The sequence below is a fragment of the Mustelus asterias genome, chromosome 8, assembly GCF_964213995.1.
Source record: "Mustelus asterias chromosome 8, sMusAst1.hap1.1, whole genome shotgun sequence".
Classification (NCBI taxonomy): domain Eukaryota; kingdom Metazoa; phylum Chordata; class Chondrichthyes; order Carcharhiniformes; family Triakidae; genus Mustelus; species Mustelus asterias.
Window position 1 is genome coordinate 4,705,609 of NC_135808.1, and position 18,890 is coordinate 4,724,498.

The 18,890-nt window shown below is 46.6% G+C and overlaps 1 protein-coding gene across 1 annotated transcript in view; it reads left to right on the plus strand.

Moving 5' to 3' along the window:
• The window catches only part of LOC144497631 (uncharacterized), a 73,974-nt gene extending 67,580 nt beyond the window's left edge, over window positions 1-6,394 (plus strand). Inside the window, exon 14 of the mRNA XM_078219073.1 lies at window positions 5,835-6,394. Within this exon, the coding sequence (XP_078075199.1) occupies window positions 5,835-6,382 (548 nt within the window). The 3' untranslated portion in view covers window positions 6,383-6,394. The remainder of the gene's footprint in view (window positions 1-5,834) is intronic.
• The last annotated feature ends 12,496 nt before the right edge of the window (window positions 6,395-18,890 follow it).

Sequence of the window (18,890 nt, forward strand, 5' to 3'; positions counted from 1 at the left end):
CTCCTCAAAAAATTCAATCAAATTTGTGAGGCACGACTTGCCCTTCACGAATCCGTGCTGACTATCCCGGATTAATCCGCATCTTTCTAAATGGTCGTAAATCCTATCTCTAAGGACCTTTTCCATCAATTTACCAACCACCGAAGTAAGACGAACCGGTCTATAATTACCATGGTCATTTTTATTCCCTTTCTTAAACAGAGGAACAACATTCGCCATTCTCCAGTCCTCTGGCACCATCCCTGCGGACAGCGAGGACCCAAAGATCAAAGCCAAAGGCTCTGCAATCTCATCCCTTGCCTCCCAAAGAATCCTAGGATACATTTCATCAGGCCCAGGGGACTTATCGACCTTCAGTTTATTCAAAACTGCCAGGACATCCTCCCTCCGAACATCTATTTCCTCCAGCCTGTTAGCCTGTAACACTTTCTCTTCCTCAAAAACATGGCCCCTCTCCTTGGTGAACACTGAAGAAAAGTATTCATTCATCACCTCTTCTATCTCTACTGACTCCATACACAAGTTCCCACTACTGTCTTTGACCGGCCCTAACCTCACCCTGGTCATTCTTTTATTCCTCACATAAGAGTAAAAAGCCTTGTGGTTTTCCTTGATCCGACCCGCCAAGGACTTCTCGTGTCCCCTCCCAGCTCTCCTAAGCCCCTTTTTCAGCTCATTCCTTGCTAACTTGTAACCCTCAATCGAGCCATCTGAACGTTGTTTCCTCATCCCTACATAAGCTTCCCTCTTCCTTTTCACAAGACATTCCACCTCTTTCGTGAACCATGGTTCCCTCACTCGGCCATTTCCTCCCTGCCTGACAGGGACATACCTATCAAGGACATCCAGTATTTGTTCCTTGAAAAAGTTCCACTTTTCATCAGTTCCTTTCTCTGACAGTTTCTGTTCCCAACTTATGCCCCCTAATTCTTGCCTTATTGCATCATAATTACCTCTCCCCCAATTGTAAACCTTGCCCTGCCGTACGGCCCTATCCCTCTCCATTGCAATAACAAAAGACACCGAATTGTGGTCACTATCTCCAAAGTGCTCTCCCACAACCAAATCTAACACTTGGCCCGGTTCATTTCCCAGTACCAAATCCAATGTGGCCTCACCTCTTGTCGGCCTATCCACATATTGTGTCAGGAAACCCTCCTGCACACACTGCACAAAAACTGCCCCATCCAAACTATTTGACCTACAAAGGTTCCAATCAATATTTGGAAAGTTAAAGTCCCCCATGACAACTACCCTGTGACCCCCACACATATCCATAATCTGCTTAGCAATTTCTTCCTCCACATCTCTATTACTATTTGGGGGCCTATAGTAAACTCCTAACAACGTGACCGCTCCTTTCCTATTTCTAACCTCAGCCCATATTACCTCAGTGTGCAGATCCCCCCCGAAGTGCCTTTCCGCAGCCGTTAAATTAGAATTCCTGTTTTATCCCAAGTGTTCACAGTGAGATCGAATGATGTCAGGCAGGTGTCGAGATACTGCTTTCGTTATATAGGATATTAATGGGACCATATCTGGAGCACGGTGAAAGGGTGGAGATCCTTGGAAGCCCTCTTTGATGTAGATTGTGAATAGCTGAGACCCAAGCACTGATCTTTGTGTTTCCCCACTAGTAACAGGCTGCTCACCTCAAAATGAGCATTTATCCCTACTCTCTCTTTTCTGTGTGTTAATCAGTTCCCATGTACATATACTGGCATGTACTGCATGCTAGTACATTCCACCAAATTTCATCTGCCCTAAAGTTATTTACTAACCTTTTGTGTGGGATCTTACTAAAAGCTTTCTGAAAATCTCAGTACACCAGATCCACCAGTTACACCTTATCTATTCTGCTATTACATTCTTCAAAATCTCCAACCAGTTTGTGAAACTGATTCCCTTTCATAAATCCCCATTGACTGCGCCCAAATTCACCAGTATTTTCTCAGTGTTCAGTTATTACATCATTTGTTACAGATTCTAGCATTTTCCCTCTGACTAATGTCGGGCTAACAAGTTTTTCATTCCCCATATTCTCTCCCTTCTTTCTGAAACATTGGAGTTACATTTGCACCTTCCAATCTGCAGGAACAATTCCAGAGTCTGTAGAATTTTGAAAGATAACCACCAATGCATCTACTTTCTCTCCAGTCACTACTTTCAGCATCTGAGACAGAGACCACCAGGTCTGGGGAAATTTATTTACTTCGAATCTCATTCATTTCTCTATTTCTACTATTCTTATAAGCATAAGAGCATCTTGTAGTTCCTCATTAATGCCAGTCACCTGATCCTCCATTATCTATGGGAGGTTTTTAATGGTGATCATTGACATTTGAACAGATTATTGAGAAAGTCTGTGTGTTCTGCCTTGGTCATGTCATCTAACATGAGGTTTGAGGTGTGTGTGAAACCAGTGCCTGGAGCTGTGAGGTAGTAACTTAACCAATGCACCACTGTGCCACCTCTAAAATTATTGTGTTTCTTTCAAATTATGGAATCTTATGGCTTCATCCTTTCAGTGAGTAATTAGGATTTCCTGTTGATTCATGCTTACCTCGTTCATTATTTATGTATACATTATATAGCATTAATTGTTTGCTTTATTGACTCTTTAATAGAAAAATTATTCCTCACTTCACCGCTTACTCTAATTCAGGGTCCTGGGGAGTCAGAGCCTATCCCGACAGGCACTAGGCGTTAAGCAGGGTACACCCAGAACGGGACACCAGTCCAGCACAGGGCACACACTCACACACAAAAACTGAGGGGCAATTAAACATGGCCAATCCACCTAACCCGCACATCTTTGGAGTGAGGAGGAAACCAGCGCACCCGGAGGAAACCCACGCAGACACAAGGAGAACTCAACGCAGACAGTGCCCCAGTGACCCAAGGCTGGAATTGAACCCATGTCCCTGGAGTTGTGAGGCAGCAGTGCTAACCATTGTGCCCTGATGCTGCCTCTAAAATTATTGTGTTTCTTTCAAATTATGGAACCTATGGCTTTATACCCTTCTTTCGTAACTGGGATTTCAAATTTGCTCTGTGCACCAAAAATCATTGATTGTTTTTATTCTGAACATAACGAAATATGCAGCCTCATCCAATATTGTAACATATTTGGGGCCTGGTCTGGTATCATTCCAAGAGAAACTGCAGAACTCTTGGGTAGAGAGGGATCTGGATGTCCTGGTGTACAAATCACAAAATGTTAGTCTGCAAGTAATTAGGAATATAAATGGGATGTTGGAGTTTATTGGAAGGAGAATCAAGTATAAAAATTGTGCCTGCAAGGGTACAGGGCCTTAGTGAGGCTGCATTTGGAGTAATGTGCACTATTTTGATCTCCTTACATCAGATCATGAGATCATAAGACACAAGAACAGAGGTAGGCCATTCGGCTCATTGAGTCTGCTCTGCCATTCAATGAGATCAGGACTGGTCTGATGTGATAATCCTCCAACTTCATTTTCCCACCTTATTTCCATAACCCCGATTCCATTACAGATTTAAAATCTGTCTATCTCAGCCCTGAACATATGAGCCAACCTCTACAGCTCTCTGTGGTAAAGATTCACTACCTCTGAGAGAAGAAATTCCTCCTCATCTCTGTCTTAAATGGACAACCCTTTGCTCTGAGAATATGCCCTTTGGTCCTGGACTCTCCCACAAAGGGAAACAACCGCTCAGCATCTACGCTGTCAAGCCCCCTGAGAATCCTATATGTATGTATAAGGTCGCCTCTCATTCTTCTAAACTCCAATGAATACAGGCCCATCCTACTTAACCTCGAATCATAAAAATATCCCTCCATATTTGGAATCAATCTAATGAACTTTCTCTGGACTGCCTCTAATGCTGGTATGTCTTTTCTGAGGTAAGGGGATGAAGACTGTGTTCCAGATGTGGTCTAACTAGTCACTTGTACAGTTCTAGCAAGACCTCCCTATTTTCATACTCCATTCCCTTTTCCATAAAGGTCAATATTCCATTTGTCTCCCCAAACACTTGCTGAACTTGCATGCCAGCTTTTTGTGATTTATACTCAAGGATCCCAAATCCCTCTGTGCTGCAGCTTTCAGCAGTCTTTCTCTATTTAAATAATATCCAGCTCCTTTATTCTTCCCACCAATGTGCATAACATCACATTTTCCTGCATTACTTTTCATTTGTCAAGCTTTCACCCACACACCGAAATTTTTTTTATCCCTCTGTAGACTCTGTCATCCTCACCACTTGCCTTCCCACCTATTTTTGTGTCATCCTCAAACTTAGCAATAGTACATTCACTTCCCTCATCCAAATGATTAATATAGATAATAGAAGAAATTACCATTGAATTAGAGACTGATTCCTGGGATGAAGGCGGTTATGTTATCATGAAAGCCTGAGCAGGTTTGGCCTATACCCATTGGAGTTTAGGAGAATGAGAGGTGATCTTATTGAAACATAGAAGACACTGAGAGGACTCGACAGGATTGATGCTGAGTGGATGTTTCGCTTGCGATGGCGTCTTGTACAATGGACAGTTTGAAAATGAGCAATCTCCCATTTAATACAGAAATGAGATTTTGTTTTCTGTCAGAGGGTGATTTGTGTTGGAATTCTCTACCCCAGTGAGCAGTAGAGGCCGGAGCACTGACAATATTCAATCAGATCAGTCATGATCTTGTTGAGTGGCAGAGCAGGCTCGAGGGGCCGAATGGCCTACTCCTGTTCCGAATTCTTTTGTCCTTGGAATTGATTTTTTGTGTGATATTTTACAGACTCGGATTGTGTACAATCTGTACAGTGACATCTACACGATGCTTCACAGATATCACCTCCCACCCACTCTCTCCAGTTTTGTCTCCTCCACCTCTGTCCCCTCTCCCTCTCTCCTCAACCTTGACCTTCCCTCCCACTCTTCTTCTCACAGTCTGTCTTCCCTCTCAAATTCTCCCTCCCCAACCCCGCCATCTCTCTCCTTCCACTCCCTGTCCTCTACTCACATACCCCCCACTTCTGCTCCCAAACTTCTTTCCACGTACATTCTCTCTCCCCTTTTTCCCTCCCTCACTCACCTCCCACTCTCCCTTTGTCTCTCCCTCTTTAATTCCTCTCTTCTTCTTACCTTGGGTGGCACGGTGGCACAGTGGTTAGCATTGCTGCCTCACAGTGCCAGGGACTCGGTTTCGATTCCCGGCTTGGATCACTGTCTGTGCGGAGTCTACACATTCTCCCCCACATCTGTGTGGGTTCCCTCCAGGTCTTCCGGTTTTCTCCCGCAGTTCGAAAGACGTGCTGGTTAGGTGCATTGGCCATGGTAAATTCTCCCTCAGTGTTCTTGAAAAGGCGTCGGAGTGTGGCAACTTGGGGATTTTCACACTAACTTCATTGCAGTGTTAATGTAAGCCTACTTGTGACACTAATAAACTTGAAACTCAATCTGTCCCGCAATCTCTCTCCCATTCCCCACAACCACCCCATCTCCCTGCCAGGCACTCATTTGTCCCTCCTGCTCCCTGTCCCTGCTCTCCACCCACGCTCCCTCAGCACCTTCCCACTCTCTTCCCAACTGCACCCCTCCACCTATCTTCTCATTCCCCCTCCCTATCTCTCTAGTCACTCACTCTCTTCCCTGCCTCTCCTTTCTGCTCTCTTCCCACTCCTCTCCCCTCCCTCTTGCTCCATGAACCCATCACATTTCTGCTGTTTCTCCCCCACCCCTCATTCTCCCCTCCCCCTCACAAACCTCTCTCCTCTCTTCCTCACTCCTCACACTCTCTCCCCTCCCCACCGGCTCTCTCTAAATCACTGACTGTGTTATTTTAACTTTCCCCCAGCTCCAGCCCCTCTGACTCTGGATCCCAACACAGCGAATCCCCAGCTCATCCTGTCTGAGGACCGGACCAGTGTGAGACTCGGAGATGAATGGCAGCCGCTCCCTGACAGCCCGGAGAGATTTGATTCCGGTCTCTGTGTCCTGGGATCAGAGGGATTCACATCAGGGAGACATTACTGGGAGGTGGAGGTGGGGGAGAAGACAGCGTGGATGCTGGGTGTGGCCCGAGAGTCTGTGAAGAGGAAAGGGAGAATCGACCTGAGACCTGAGTCCGGATTCTGGATTGTGAGGCTGCTTCCCGGAAGAGGTTATTTTGCCTTCACCTCCCCCTCACCGACCCCCCTCACCCTGAGTGTAAATCCCTGGAAGATCGGGGTTTTCCTGGACTATGAGGGTGGACAGGTGTCATTTTACAATGCGGACAACATGTCCCATCTCCACACTTTCACCCACATTTTCACTGAGAGAATCTTTCCCATCTTCAGTCCGGGATTGAATATCAGGAAAAACGTGGCGCCGCTGACAATCTGCGGGATTAAAGGTCACTAACAGATCCATCCCATATTTTCACACCGTCTCCCTGCCTCCTGCCAGCTGTAAACTGATGGAACCTGTTCATGTTGTGGTTATTATATAGAATTATAATTTACATTGGGGGCTCCATGGTTACATTTGTAAAATGATTCTTCAAACAAAACAATCTGAGAATCACTGGAAGAGAAACAGTTTTTCTCAAAGATTCCACAGTTCATCATTAAATCCAAGAAGGGGACAGTAATGTCTCCCTGATGTGAATCCCTCTGATCCCAGGACACAGAGAGGGCGGCGCGGTAGCACAGTGGTTAGCACTGCTGCTTCACAGCTCCAGGGACCTGGGCTTGATTCCCGGCTTGGGTCACTGTGTGGAGTTTGCACATTCTCCTCGTGTCTGCGTGGGTTTCCTCCGGGTGCTCCGGTTTCCTCCCAGAGTCCAAAGATGTGCGGGTTAGGTTGATTGGCTATGCTAAAGTTGCCCTTAGTGTCCTGGGATGTGTAGGTTAGAGGGATTAGTGGGTAAATATGTCGGGATATGGGGGTAAGGATTGGGTGGGATTGTGGTCGGTGCAGTCTCGATGGGCCGAATGGCCTCTTTCTGTGCTGTCGGGATTCCAAGATTCCAAGCAGAAACTCAACATGTTGTTTGTGTCTGTCACTGAGTGAGGGAGGCGGGATTTTGGGGAATGGAGAAGCCGATTGGTCGCAGATCCTGTCACTCTGCATGAGAGAGGCGGGATTCCAGATCCTTGGAAGGTGATTGGTTAGACCACACGTCACTTTGAGTGATGAAAACCGGTTTCCGGGGAGTCCGAAAACCGATTGGTCAAAGCGCCTGTCAATCAGAGTGAAGGTGCGGCCCACAGGGGAATTGGTAAACCAATTGGCCGAAGAGCCTTTCATTCAGATTGAAGGGCGGGGTTCGCGGGCCCCGGAAACGGATTGGCCAGAGCTCCTGTCACTCTGGGTGAAGGCTGCGGGGTTCCGGGGAATGGGGAAGCCGATTGGTCGGTGTGGCTGTCATTTACATTGAGGGAGGCGGTTCCGGGGAGGGACTGTCGATTGGTCGCTATAACTGTCAATCAGAGAAGAAGCCGGTGTTCTTGGCATCGGGGAGGCGATTGGGCCCTTAGACTGAGGGAGGCGGGTTTCATGAAGCTTAGAAGGCGATTGGTTCGCGCTCATGTCACTCCGAGCCTGAATACCGATTTCTGGAGAAACTGAAAGGCGATTGGTCAAAGCGCCTCCGAGTCATAGTGAGGGAGGCGGGATCTCGAGTAGTCCGTAAGGCGATTGGTTACAGCGTCTTTCAATCAGATTAAGGGGCGGGTTTCCGAGCAATGGGGAAGCCGATTGGCCAGTGCTGATGTCACTCAGACTGAGAGAGGCGGGAAGCCCGGAAGCGGATTGGCCGGAGCTCCTGTTACCCAGAGTCACGAGGGCGGGGCCTGTGCGAATTGGGGAGGTGGAGTGGCCGGAGCGCCTGTCACTCAGCTGAAGGGGGGCGGGTTTGCGGAACGTTGGAGGTGATTGGTTGCATCTCTTGTCCCTCTGTGCGAGGAATCCCGGTTTCCGGGTTTACTGAACTAGGATTGGTGAATGCCCCTGTCAGTCAGAGTGTGGGAGGCGGGTTTCTGCAGCATCCCGAAGCGGATTGGGCGGATGCCCTGTCACTCAGATGAGTTTCCGGAGGGGGGGGTGACTCGGCATTTGGACAGTGAGTTTTTGATTTGATTTGGTGCGTTATTGTCACATGTATTAGTATACAGTTAAAAGTATTGCTTCTTGCGCACTGTACAGACAACGCATACCGTTCATAGAGAAGGAACGGAGAGAGTGCAGAATGCAGTGTTACAGTCAGAGCTAGGGTGTGGAGAAAGATCAACTTAATCACAGCTTGGTCTGACTCCTGCTCTGACCAAGACTGCAAGTAATTATAAAGGGTTGTGAATGTAGCCTAGTCCATCACGCAAACCACCCTCCCATCCATTGACTCTGTCTATACTTTCCACTGCCTCAGGAAAGCAGCCATCATAATTAAGGAGCCCACGCACCCCGGACATTCTCCCTTCCACCTTTATCTGTCGGGTGAAAGATACAAAAGTCTAAAAATTGCTGAGAGTTGCAGCGGACATGCCAAATTTCCTTCGCCTCCTGAGAAAGTTGGTGGGTTTTCTAAACTATAGCGGCAACGTGGAGGGACCAGGACAAGTTGTTGGTGATCTGAACACCTGGAAACTTGAAGCTCTTAACCATGGCGACATGGTGACACAGTGGTTAGCATTGCTGCCTCACAGCGCCAGGGACCCGGGTTCGATTCTGGCCTCGGGTCACTGTCTGTGTGGAGTTTGCACATTCTCCCCGTGTCTGCGTGGATTTCCTCCGGTTTCCTCCCACAGTCCAAAGATCTGCAGGTTAGGTTGATGGGGCATGCTAAAATTAACCCTAGTGCCAGGGGGATTAGCGAGGTAAATATGAGGAGTTAAAGGAATAGGGTCTGGCTGGAATAGTGGTCGGTGCATACTTGATAGGCTGAATGGCCTCCTTCTGCATTTTAGGGACTCTATTTCGACTTCATCCCTGTTGATGTAGAGAACTTGTCCTCCACTGCGCTTCCTGAATAGCTCTTTCTCAAACTCTTTGCGTCCCTCCCACAATTTGCCTGTCCACCTATTTTTGTGTTGACTGCAAATTTGGCTCCAGTACATTCGCATCCTACTTCCCAAGTCATTAATATATATTATAAACAGTTGTGGTCCCAGCACTCATCCCTGTGGAACAGGTTGCCAACCTGAAACATAACCCCTTTTCCCCTCTCACTGTTTCCTGCCCATTAGCCAATTCTCTATCCATGCCAATAAACTATCTCTAACACCATTGGCTTTCTCTTATGACTTAACCTTTTGTGAGTTACCTTGTCGAACACCTTCAAGAAGTCCAGATGCAACACATCTGCCGTTTCCCTTTATCAACTCTGGTTGAGATTTCTTTGAATCATGCTAATAAATTTGTCAGACATGATTTCCCTTTCATGAATCCATGCTGACTCAGCTTGATTAGACTATGATTTTCTAAATGTGCCCTGTTACTTCCTCAATTGATTCCAACATTTTTCCAGCAATAGATGTTAGGCTCAGCAGGCTACAGTTACCTGCTTTTTGCCTCTTTCCCTTTTTGAATAGCGGTGTCATATTGGCAGTTTTCCAATACACCTTCAGAATCCAAGGATTTTTGGAAAATTACAACAAATAGTTATTTCATTTAAGGTTCTCGGATGCAATCAATCAGGGCTCGGGGACCTATCTTCTTTTAGCCTCATTAGTTTATCTGACACTACTTCTCTAGTGATGGTACATAGTTCCTCCCCCGTATTCTTTAGTATTAATGGGATGTTTCAAGTATCTTCCACTGTAAAGACTGATGATTTACCTGTTCCGCATAACTATCTCCCAGATTCATTTTCAAATTGCCCTATGTTCACGTTGACCCCCCTCTCCCTTTTCATGTATTTAAAGAAGCTCTGATTGTCAGTTTTTATATTCCTAAGCCTTCCTTTACAGCGCGTCTACACCGACAACACCCACCCAGACCCTATCCCCGAACCCCACGTATTTACCCTCCTAATCCCCCTGACCCTAAGGGGCAATTTAGCACAGCCAATTAACTTAACCTGCACATCTTTGGAGTGTGGGCGGAAACTGGAGCATGTGGAGAAAACCCACACAGACACAGGTAGAACATGCAGACTCCACACAGACCGTCACTTAAGCCGGAATTGCTGCTGTGAGGCAGCAGTGTTAGCCACTGTGCCACCGTGCTGCCCATAGGAAGTCCATTTCCGTATCCCTTTAACTGACCCCTCTGCCCAATTAATATCAGGGTAGTTGAAATCCCTCACCCCCTTCTCCATCAATTATTATTCTGTTTTTTCACTCAATTTCTAATTGTGTCCTTATATTTCCTACTCCATGTCCATTGCAGTTAATAATGTGATGGATCCCAAGAATGTTCTGGGAACTGACTTGGCATATTTTATCAAAGGCGCCATATAAATGCAGGTTGTAGTCAATTTCTGTGGTCATATTGTAAACTGTAAGCCTTCTCCAAATGTTTACTGAAATCCGCTGCCCTTACTCCAGTCAACAACACATGGCGTGGGAGTTCTGGGATTGGAGTTGAGTTGGTGACGAGAGCAGTAGCAAGGGGTTGTGTTGGTCCAGTGTCTTTACTGTAGAAAATCTTGTCAAAGTGTTCAGACAAATAGAGGAGCAACTCTACTTTCCTAGAATTTTAACTGAAGCAATTCCACTATCAAAGCATTTAAAATGATTTTGATTTGATTTATTATTGTTGCATGTAATAACATAGTGAAAATTATTGTTTCTTGCGTGCTGTACAAACAAAGCATGGTGTTCATAGAGAAGGCAACGAGAGAGTGCAGAATGTAGTGTTCCAGTCATAGCTCGGGTGTAGAGAAAAATCAACTCAATGCGAGGTAAGTCCATTCAAAAGTCTGACAGCAGCAGGGAGGAAGCTGTTCTTGTGTTGGTTGGTACATGACCTCAGACTTTTGTATCTTTTTCCCAATGGAAGAAGGTGGAAGAGAGAATGTCCAGGGTGCATGGGGTCCATAATTATGCTGGTTGCTTTACCGAGGCAGCGGGAAGTGTGGACAGAGTCAATGGATGGGAGGCTGGTTTGCATGATGGATTGGGCTACATTCACGACCTTTTGTAGTTCCTTGCAGTCTTATTATTATTATTTATATTTATGTTATTTTATTATTTATTTTTATATTATTTATATTAACCTGGTGTTGTGAGACTTCTTCCTGTGCCTACTCGAGTCCAACGCCGTCATCTCCACATCTTGCGGTCTTGGGCAGAGCAGGAAACATACCAAGCTGTGATACAACCAGAAAGAATGCTTTCTATGGTACATCTGTAAAAGTTGGCTGACATTCCAAATTTCCTTTGTCTTTTGAGAAAGTAGAGGCGTTGGTGGGCTTTCTTAACTATACTGTTGGCATAGTGGGGGTGTCCAGGACAAGTTGTTGGTGATCTGGACACCTAAAAACTTGAAGCTCTCGACCCTTGCTACTTCGTCCCCATTAATGTAGACAGGGGCATGTTCTCCTTTACGCTTCTGGAAGTCAATGACAATCTCCTTCATTTTGTTGACATTGAGGGAGAGATTATTGTTGCCGCACCAATTCACCAGATTCTCTGTCTCATTCCTGTATTCTGTCTCGTCATTGTTTGAGATCCGACCCACGACGGTGGTGTCGTCAGCAAACTTGAAAATTGAATTGGAGGGGAATTTGGCCACACAGTCATGGGTGTATAAGGAGTATAGTAGGGGGCTGAAGATGCTAAAGATGAGGTTCAGATGTTTGAGCCGCTCAGGGAGCGCAGAGAATGCTCCAGATCATCATTGTCTGCTGCACCCTGCACAACCTTGTGCTACAGACGGAGAATGTCTTTCCTGAGGGAGCGAGATGTCTCCTATGATGAGGGTAATAAAGTGGGTGGATCTCCCAGGGGCCAGGATGTCACTGAGCCACACGCAGGGTCTATCCCAGGGGAATGATGTGGCAGACAGGCCCATGTCAATCTGATAGCTTCCAGATTCCAGACACAGTAAGCTGCTGATACATCGATTGAATTTTTTTCTATCCTTTGCTGGCTGGACAGCCTCAGAATATTTTTCACTTTTTTACTGACGTTATTTTCCTCTCATGTACCTTGATTTATGAGAGCAGAATTAAATTTCAGTGGTTACCATCTTCCCTGCTGTGGGTTTGATCCTTTGCCTGCACTAAAGTATGTTACAATGCAGAGTCCTGATGCTAAATGCACACATTAGGACCTGCACAGCTCTCTGTTCCCCCACAATCTCAGACACCTGGCAGTAGAATTGTGATTTCACCCAAACACTCACAAAGTCCGTGTGTACAGCAGCTTGGAAACAATATCAAATCTAAACTCACCAGGGATACACTCATGTTACCCTGATACCTGCTCCTAATGGCAGGGGCGAGGTGGTGGGTGAACTGGCCGAGAGCTCTTTCAGGCAGAACCAGATAGATGGGCCCACAGAGAGGAGCAGCATGAGAACAACATTTGTCCCCTTGACATTGCTGCTTCATGCATATTGATGAGGGATGTTCATGTTCCTGCCCCTGATTGTCAGTCATAGGTCATAGAGGTTTACAGCATGGAAACAGGCCCTTCGGCCCAACTTGTCCATGCCGCCCTTTCTTTTTTAAAACCCATAAGCCAATCACAATTGCCCGCATTTGGCCCATATCCCTCTATACCCAACGTATCCATGTAACTATCTAAATGCTTTTTAAAAGACAATATTGTACCTGCTTCTACTGCTACCTCTGGCAGCTTGTTCCAGATACTCACCACCCTCTGTGTGAAAAATTCCCCCCTCTGGACACTTTTGTATCTCTCCCCTCTCAACTTAAACCTCTGCCCTCTAGTTTTAGACTCCCCTACCTTTGGGAAAAGACTATCCAGCTGATCTGTGCCCCTCATTTTTTTATAGATCTCTGTAAGATCACCCCTCAGCCTTCTGCGCTCCAGAGAAAAAAGTCCCAGTCTATCCAGCCTCTCCTTATAACTCAATCCATCAAGTCCCGGTAGCATCCCAGTAAATCTTTTCTGCACTCTTTCTCGTTTAATAATATCTTTTCTACAATTGGGTGACCAGTCATACATCATTAACCCATATCCATTGACATCTTCATCATGCCAATGTGTTTTGAAGTAACTTTGTAATCCGCTCACTGAGAGTCCCTTACCTGCACTGTGTTCTTGAGGTGCAACCACTCCAGATCCTCCAACCGCAGAGACCCCTCGAAGTCTCAGTCCTAAATGGCTTTAGCTTAAGTGTGAGACTGTGATCTGCCATTCTGTCTCCCACAGCAAAGATAAACGTCTTTCCTGCCTGGGCCCTATAGAGGCCTATTATTGCTGCTGATGCTTCACATCGATAGCCTGTCACTTCACAGCACGGTCCAGAACACAGGCCCATTCTACTCTTTCTCTCTCTCCTCATGTGCTTAAACCCTGATCCTTCAATGATGTCCACAGCAATTTGATTGCTTAAACCTTCATGCCAGGTCTACCAGGCAGATAAGCAAGGCACACAAATCTTCATGTGAGGTCTGAAAAAGACTTAGAAACGAGGAACAGGAGTAGGGCATTCGAGCCTGCTCTGCCATTTAATTTGATCACGGCTGATCCTCCTCTTGATGTCACACTCCCGTCTTCTCCCATACCCCATGATGCCTTTAGAGTGTAGAAATCTATTTCTTTCTTAAATATATTCAGTTATTTTGCCAACATGCCTTCTGTGGTAGAGAATTCCACAGGTTCACCACGCTCTGAGTGAAGATGTTTCTCCTCATCTCAGTCCTAAATAGCCTTCCCCGTATCCTGACACTGTGAACTCCTGTGACACACCCCCAGCCAGAGGAAACAACATCCCTGCATCCAGTCTGCCCAGCCCTGTCAGAATTATATATGTTTCAATGAGATCCCATCTTACCTCCTGTGAATGGCAAGAAGTGGGGACTTCTTTGAAGGTTCACTGGCACGATGGGCCGAATGGTCTCTTTCCATTGCGAGATCATGTTTTGATTTTTATATAATCTAATATTTGGATCAGAGAGTGTGTGTTTCTGGGGGATATGGGGGGAATATGTTGCTGGGGGGTCTGTGGGCGTATGGAGAGTGTGTGTTGCTGGGGGGCGTATGGGGAGCATGTGTTCCTGGGGGGGTCTGTGGGGTGGTATGGGGATTATGTGTTGCTGGGGGATCTGTGGGGAGGGTGGGGGGGCTATGAGGAGTGTGTGTTGCTGGGGTGGCCAGTTGGGGGATATGGGGTGTCATGGGTTTGGAGGCTTGGTGAGTTGCTGGGTGGTGAAGAAGCTTTGGTGATTACACCCACCGACTGGGTTACAAATTGGAAGTAGATTTTTTTTTAATTCATTCGTGAGATGTGGGCATTTATAGCCCATCCCTTATTGTCCTTGAACAGAGGCTATTTAAGAGTCAACCACATGCTATGGATCTGTAACAGCTGCAGGCCAGTGCGGGTAAGGATGAGCTGTGAATAATGAACTGGACTCAACCACACCAAAGATTCACCAAGTTACTGGATAGAGGTTGAAGCTTGGCACTATTTCGAAGACCAAGGATATCGTCCCCCGAGCCTGGGCAATATTTAACCCCCTTCCCCATAAACATCACAACATGACAGATTGTCTGATCATTATCATGTTCCGGCTTTTGGAAGTTTGCTGAGCACAAACTGGCTGCTGCATTCCAAGGACGAGCACGCTTCAAGAAATACTTCATTGATTGTAAAACATGTTAAGGCATCTCCACATGATGATAAGCGGGGCAGGAACGGTGTATTTTGTCACTCAGTTTCCTGTTCAGTGGGAAACACTTTCCTGCTGTGCTGCTGTTCCTCCAGCAGGTGGAGTCGTGTGCGTTTCTGCAGCAGCTCAACCCATCCCAGAACCCTGCTGCACCCGCAAAGCTTCACTCATAAATACAGTCGCTGTTCTCACATAGGAAAATGCAACAGCCTTGTTACACACAGCACCATCATCGACTTCAGAAAACGTAGTGGAGGACATGCCCCTGTCTACAACAACGGGAAGAAGTCGAAATGGTTGAGAGCTTCAAGTTTCTGGGTGTCCAAATCACGAACAACCTGCCCTGGTCCCTCCTCGCAGACGCTATAGTTAAGAAAGCCCACCAATACTTCCTTTCTCAAGGGGCGAAGGAAATTCAGCATGTCTGCGACACTCTCACCAATTTTTACAGATGAATAATAGAAAACATCCTCTCCGAATGTAATATATATAAATGATTTGGAGGAAAATGTAACTGGATTGATGAGTAAGTTTGCGGATTTGTGGATAGCGATGAGGACCATCAGAGGACACAGCAGGATATAAATCAGTTGGAGACTTGGGCGGAGAGAGGGCAGATGGAGTTTAATCCAGACAAATGTGAGGTAATTCATTTTGGAAGGCCTAATACAGATAGGAAATATACAGTAAATGGCAGAACCCTGAAGAGCATTGATAGGCAAAGAGATCTGGGTGTACAGGTACACAGGTCACTGAAAGTGGTAACGCAGGTGGAGAAGATAGTCAAGAAGGCATACGGCATGCTTGCCTTCATCGGCCGGGGTATTGAGTTAAAAAATTGGCAAGTCATGTTGCAGCTTTACAGAACGTTAGTTAGGCCACACTGGGAATACAATGTTCAATTCTGGTCACCACACTACCAGAAGGATGTGGAGGCTTTGGAGAGGGTACAGAAAAGATTCACCAGGATGTTGCCTGGTATGGAGGGCATTAGATATGAGGAGAGTTTGGAGAAACTTGGTTTGTTCTCACTGGAGTGACGGAGGTTGAGGGGAGACCTGATAGAAGTCTACAAGATTAGAGAGGCATGGACAGGGTGGATAGTCAGAAGCTTTTTCCCAGGGTGGAAGAGTCAATTACTAGGGGGCATAAGTTTAAGGTGCAAGCGGCGAGATGTACGAGGCAGATTTTTTACACAGAGAGTAGTGGGTGCCTGGAACTCATTGTCGAGGGAGGTAGTGGAAGCGGATATGGTAGTGACTTTTAAGGGGTGTCTTGACAAGTACATGAATAGGATGGGAATTGAAGGATATGGTCCCCGGAAGGGAAGAGGGTTTTAGTTAAGTCGGGCAGCATGGTCGGTGCAGGCCTGGAGGGTCGAAGGGCCTGTTCATGTGCTGTAATTTTCTTTGTTCTTTGTATCACAGCTTGGTATGGCTCCTGCTCTGACCAAGACTGCAAGAAACTACAAAGAGTTGTGAACATAGCCCAGTCTATCATGCAAACCAGCCTCCCATCTATTGACACTGACTACACTTCCTCGGAAATGCAGCCAGCATCATTAAGGACCCCATGCACCCCGGACATTCTCTCTTCCACCTTCTTCCATCGGGAAAAAGATACAAAAGTCTGAGGTCACATACCAACCGACTCAAGAACAGTTTCTTCCCTGCTGCCATCAGATATTTGAATGGACCTACCTTGCATTAAGTTGATCTTTCTCTGCACCCTAGCTATGACTGTATCAGTACATTCTGCACTCTCTCCTTCTCTATGTATGGTTGCTTTGACTGTATAGTGCGCAAGAAACAATGCTTTTCACTGCATACTAGTACGTGACAATAAATCAAATCAAAATTAGATGGGTGAGTAGTTAATCCCTCTTTGCCACTGTTGGCTCAAAGAGGAATGTTGACCAGGAAACTGGGAAAACTCCCCTGCTCCACCTTTGGCGGTGAGATCAAAAACACACACAGTTCGAACAATCATAGAATTATATAGCTTAGAAGAGGCCCTCTGGCCCATCGAGTCCGACCTACATATGAGAAACACCTGAACTCCCACCGAATAAAGAGCAAAGAAAATTACAGCACAGGAACAGGCCCTTCGGCCCTCCAAGCCTGCACTGACCATGCTGCCCAACTGAACTAAAACCCCCTACCCTTCCGGGGACCATGTCCCTCTATTCCCATCCTATTCATGAACTTGTCAAGATACCCCTTAAAAGTCACTACCGTATCCGCTTCCACTAACTCCCCAGGCAGCGAGTTCTAGGCACCCACTACACTCTGTGTAAAACATCTGCCTCGTACATCTCCTTTAAACCTTGCCCCTCGCATCTTAAACCTATCCCCCTTGTAATTGACTCTTCCACCCTGGGAAAAAGCTTCTGACTATCCACTCTGTCCATGCCTCTCATCATCTTGGAGACTTCTATCAGGTCTCCCCTCAACCTCCGTTGCTCCAGTGAGGACAAACCAAGATTCTCCAACCTCTCCTCATAGCTAATGCCCTCCATACCAGGCAACATCCTGGTAAATCTTTTCTGTACCCTCTCCAAAGCCTCCACTTCTGCCCATCTGCCAGCACTTGGCCCATAGCCCTGAATATCATGATGTGCTGATCCAGATACTTTTTAAAGGATGTGAGGCAATCCGCCTCTACCACCATCCCAGGCAATGCATTCCAGACCATCACCACCCTTTGGGTAAAAAAGTGTTTCCTCACATCTCCCCGCAACATCCTGCCCCTCAACAAGAGTGGGACATTCAGCCCATTTTTTCTTTCCATTCCAATACAGTAAGATTGCCCCTGTGCGGCAACTCCATTTACCCGCCTTAATTACAGAATCGCTTTCTACCCTGGATGTTCCACAAGAGGAAGTTCCACATTTCCATTCCCTTTTTTATGGGATGTGTACATGGATGACTGCACCAGCGCTTGTTGCCCATTCCTAATTACCGTTGAACTGAGTGGTTTGCTGGACCATTACACAGGACAGTTAATAGTCAAACATATAGCGGTGGGGCTGGTAGGCTAGACCAGGTGAAGATGGCAGATTTTCTTCCCTCTGAGGTTGCCACAAATGGCTTTGGTTGGGGTGGTACAGTGGTACATTGGTTAGCACTGCTGTCTCACAGCACCAGGAACACAGGTTCAATTCCTGGCTTGGGTCACTGTCTGTTCGGAGTCTGCACGATCTCCCCGTATCTACGTGGGTTTCCGCCCACAGTTCAAAAGACGTGCTGGTTAGGTGCAATGGCCATGCTAAATTCTCCCTCAGTGCACCCAAACAGGTGCCAAAGTGTGGTGACTCGGGAATTTTCACTGTAACTTCATTGCAGTGTTAATGTAAGCCTACTTGTGACACTAATAAATAAAATTAAAATCTATACTCCTGATTTATTGATTTAGGACGGCACGGTAGCACAGTGGTTAGCACTGCTGCTTCACAGCTCCAGGGTCCCGGGTTCGATTCCCGGCTCGGGTCACTGTCTGTGTGGAGTTTGCACATTCTCCTCGCGTCTGCGTGGGTTTCCTCCGGGTGCTCTGGTTTCCTCCCACAGCCCAAAGATGTGCAGGTTAGGTTGATTGGCCAGGTTAAAAATTGCCCCTCAGAGCCCTGGGATGTGTAGGTTAGAGGGATTAGCGGGTAAATATGTGGGGGTAGGGCCTGGGTGGGATTGTGGTCGGTGCAGACTCGATGGGCCGAATGGCCTCCTTCTGCACTGTAGGGTTTCTATGTAATTCTGTGGTGGGATTTGAACTTCTGTCCTGAGATTATTATCTGGGTTTCTCTATGTCAGCTCTGGTGACATTACCACGATCTCCCCCATAAACCAAAGATTCCTGATTTCTCTCCTGAATGACAGAGCTCTCATTCCGAAGATGATTCCCACTTATTCTGGACATGGCCCTTGTCATCTATCGCCACCTGCCGCCTCCAGAGCAACATTACAGGCAGGAAGGTCACCGGGTTCCTGCAGTTCACAGCTCATTCTACCCAGTAAATTCCTCTCTACAATTGAGCTTCTATTTCTCTTTTCTCCCCTTCCTTCTTTCCCCCAGCCCTAAGGGGTCCTTGCTGATCTTTCAATTCCCAGTTCCCACACAGGGATTATACCC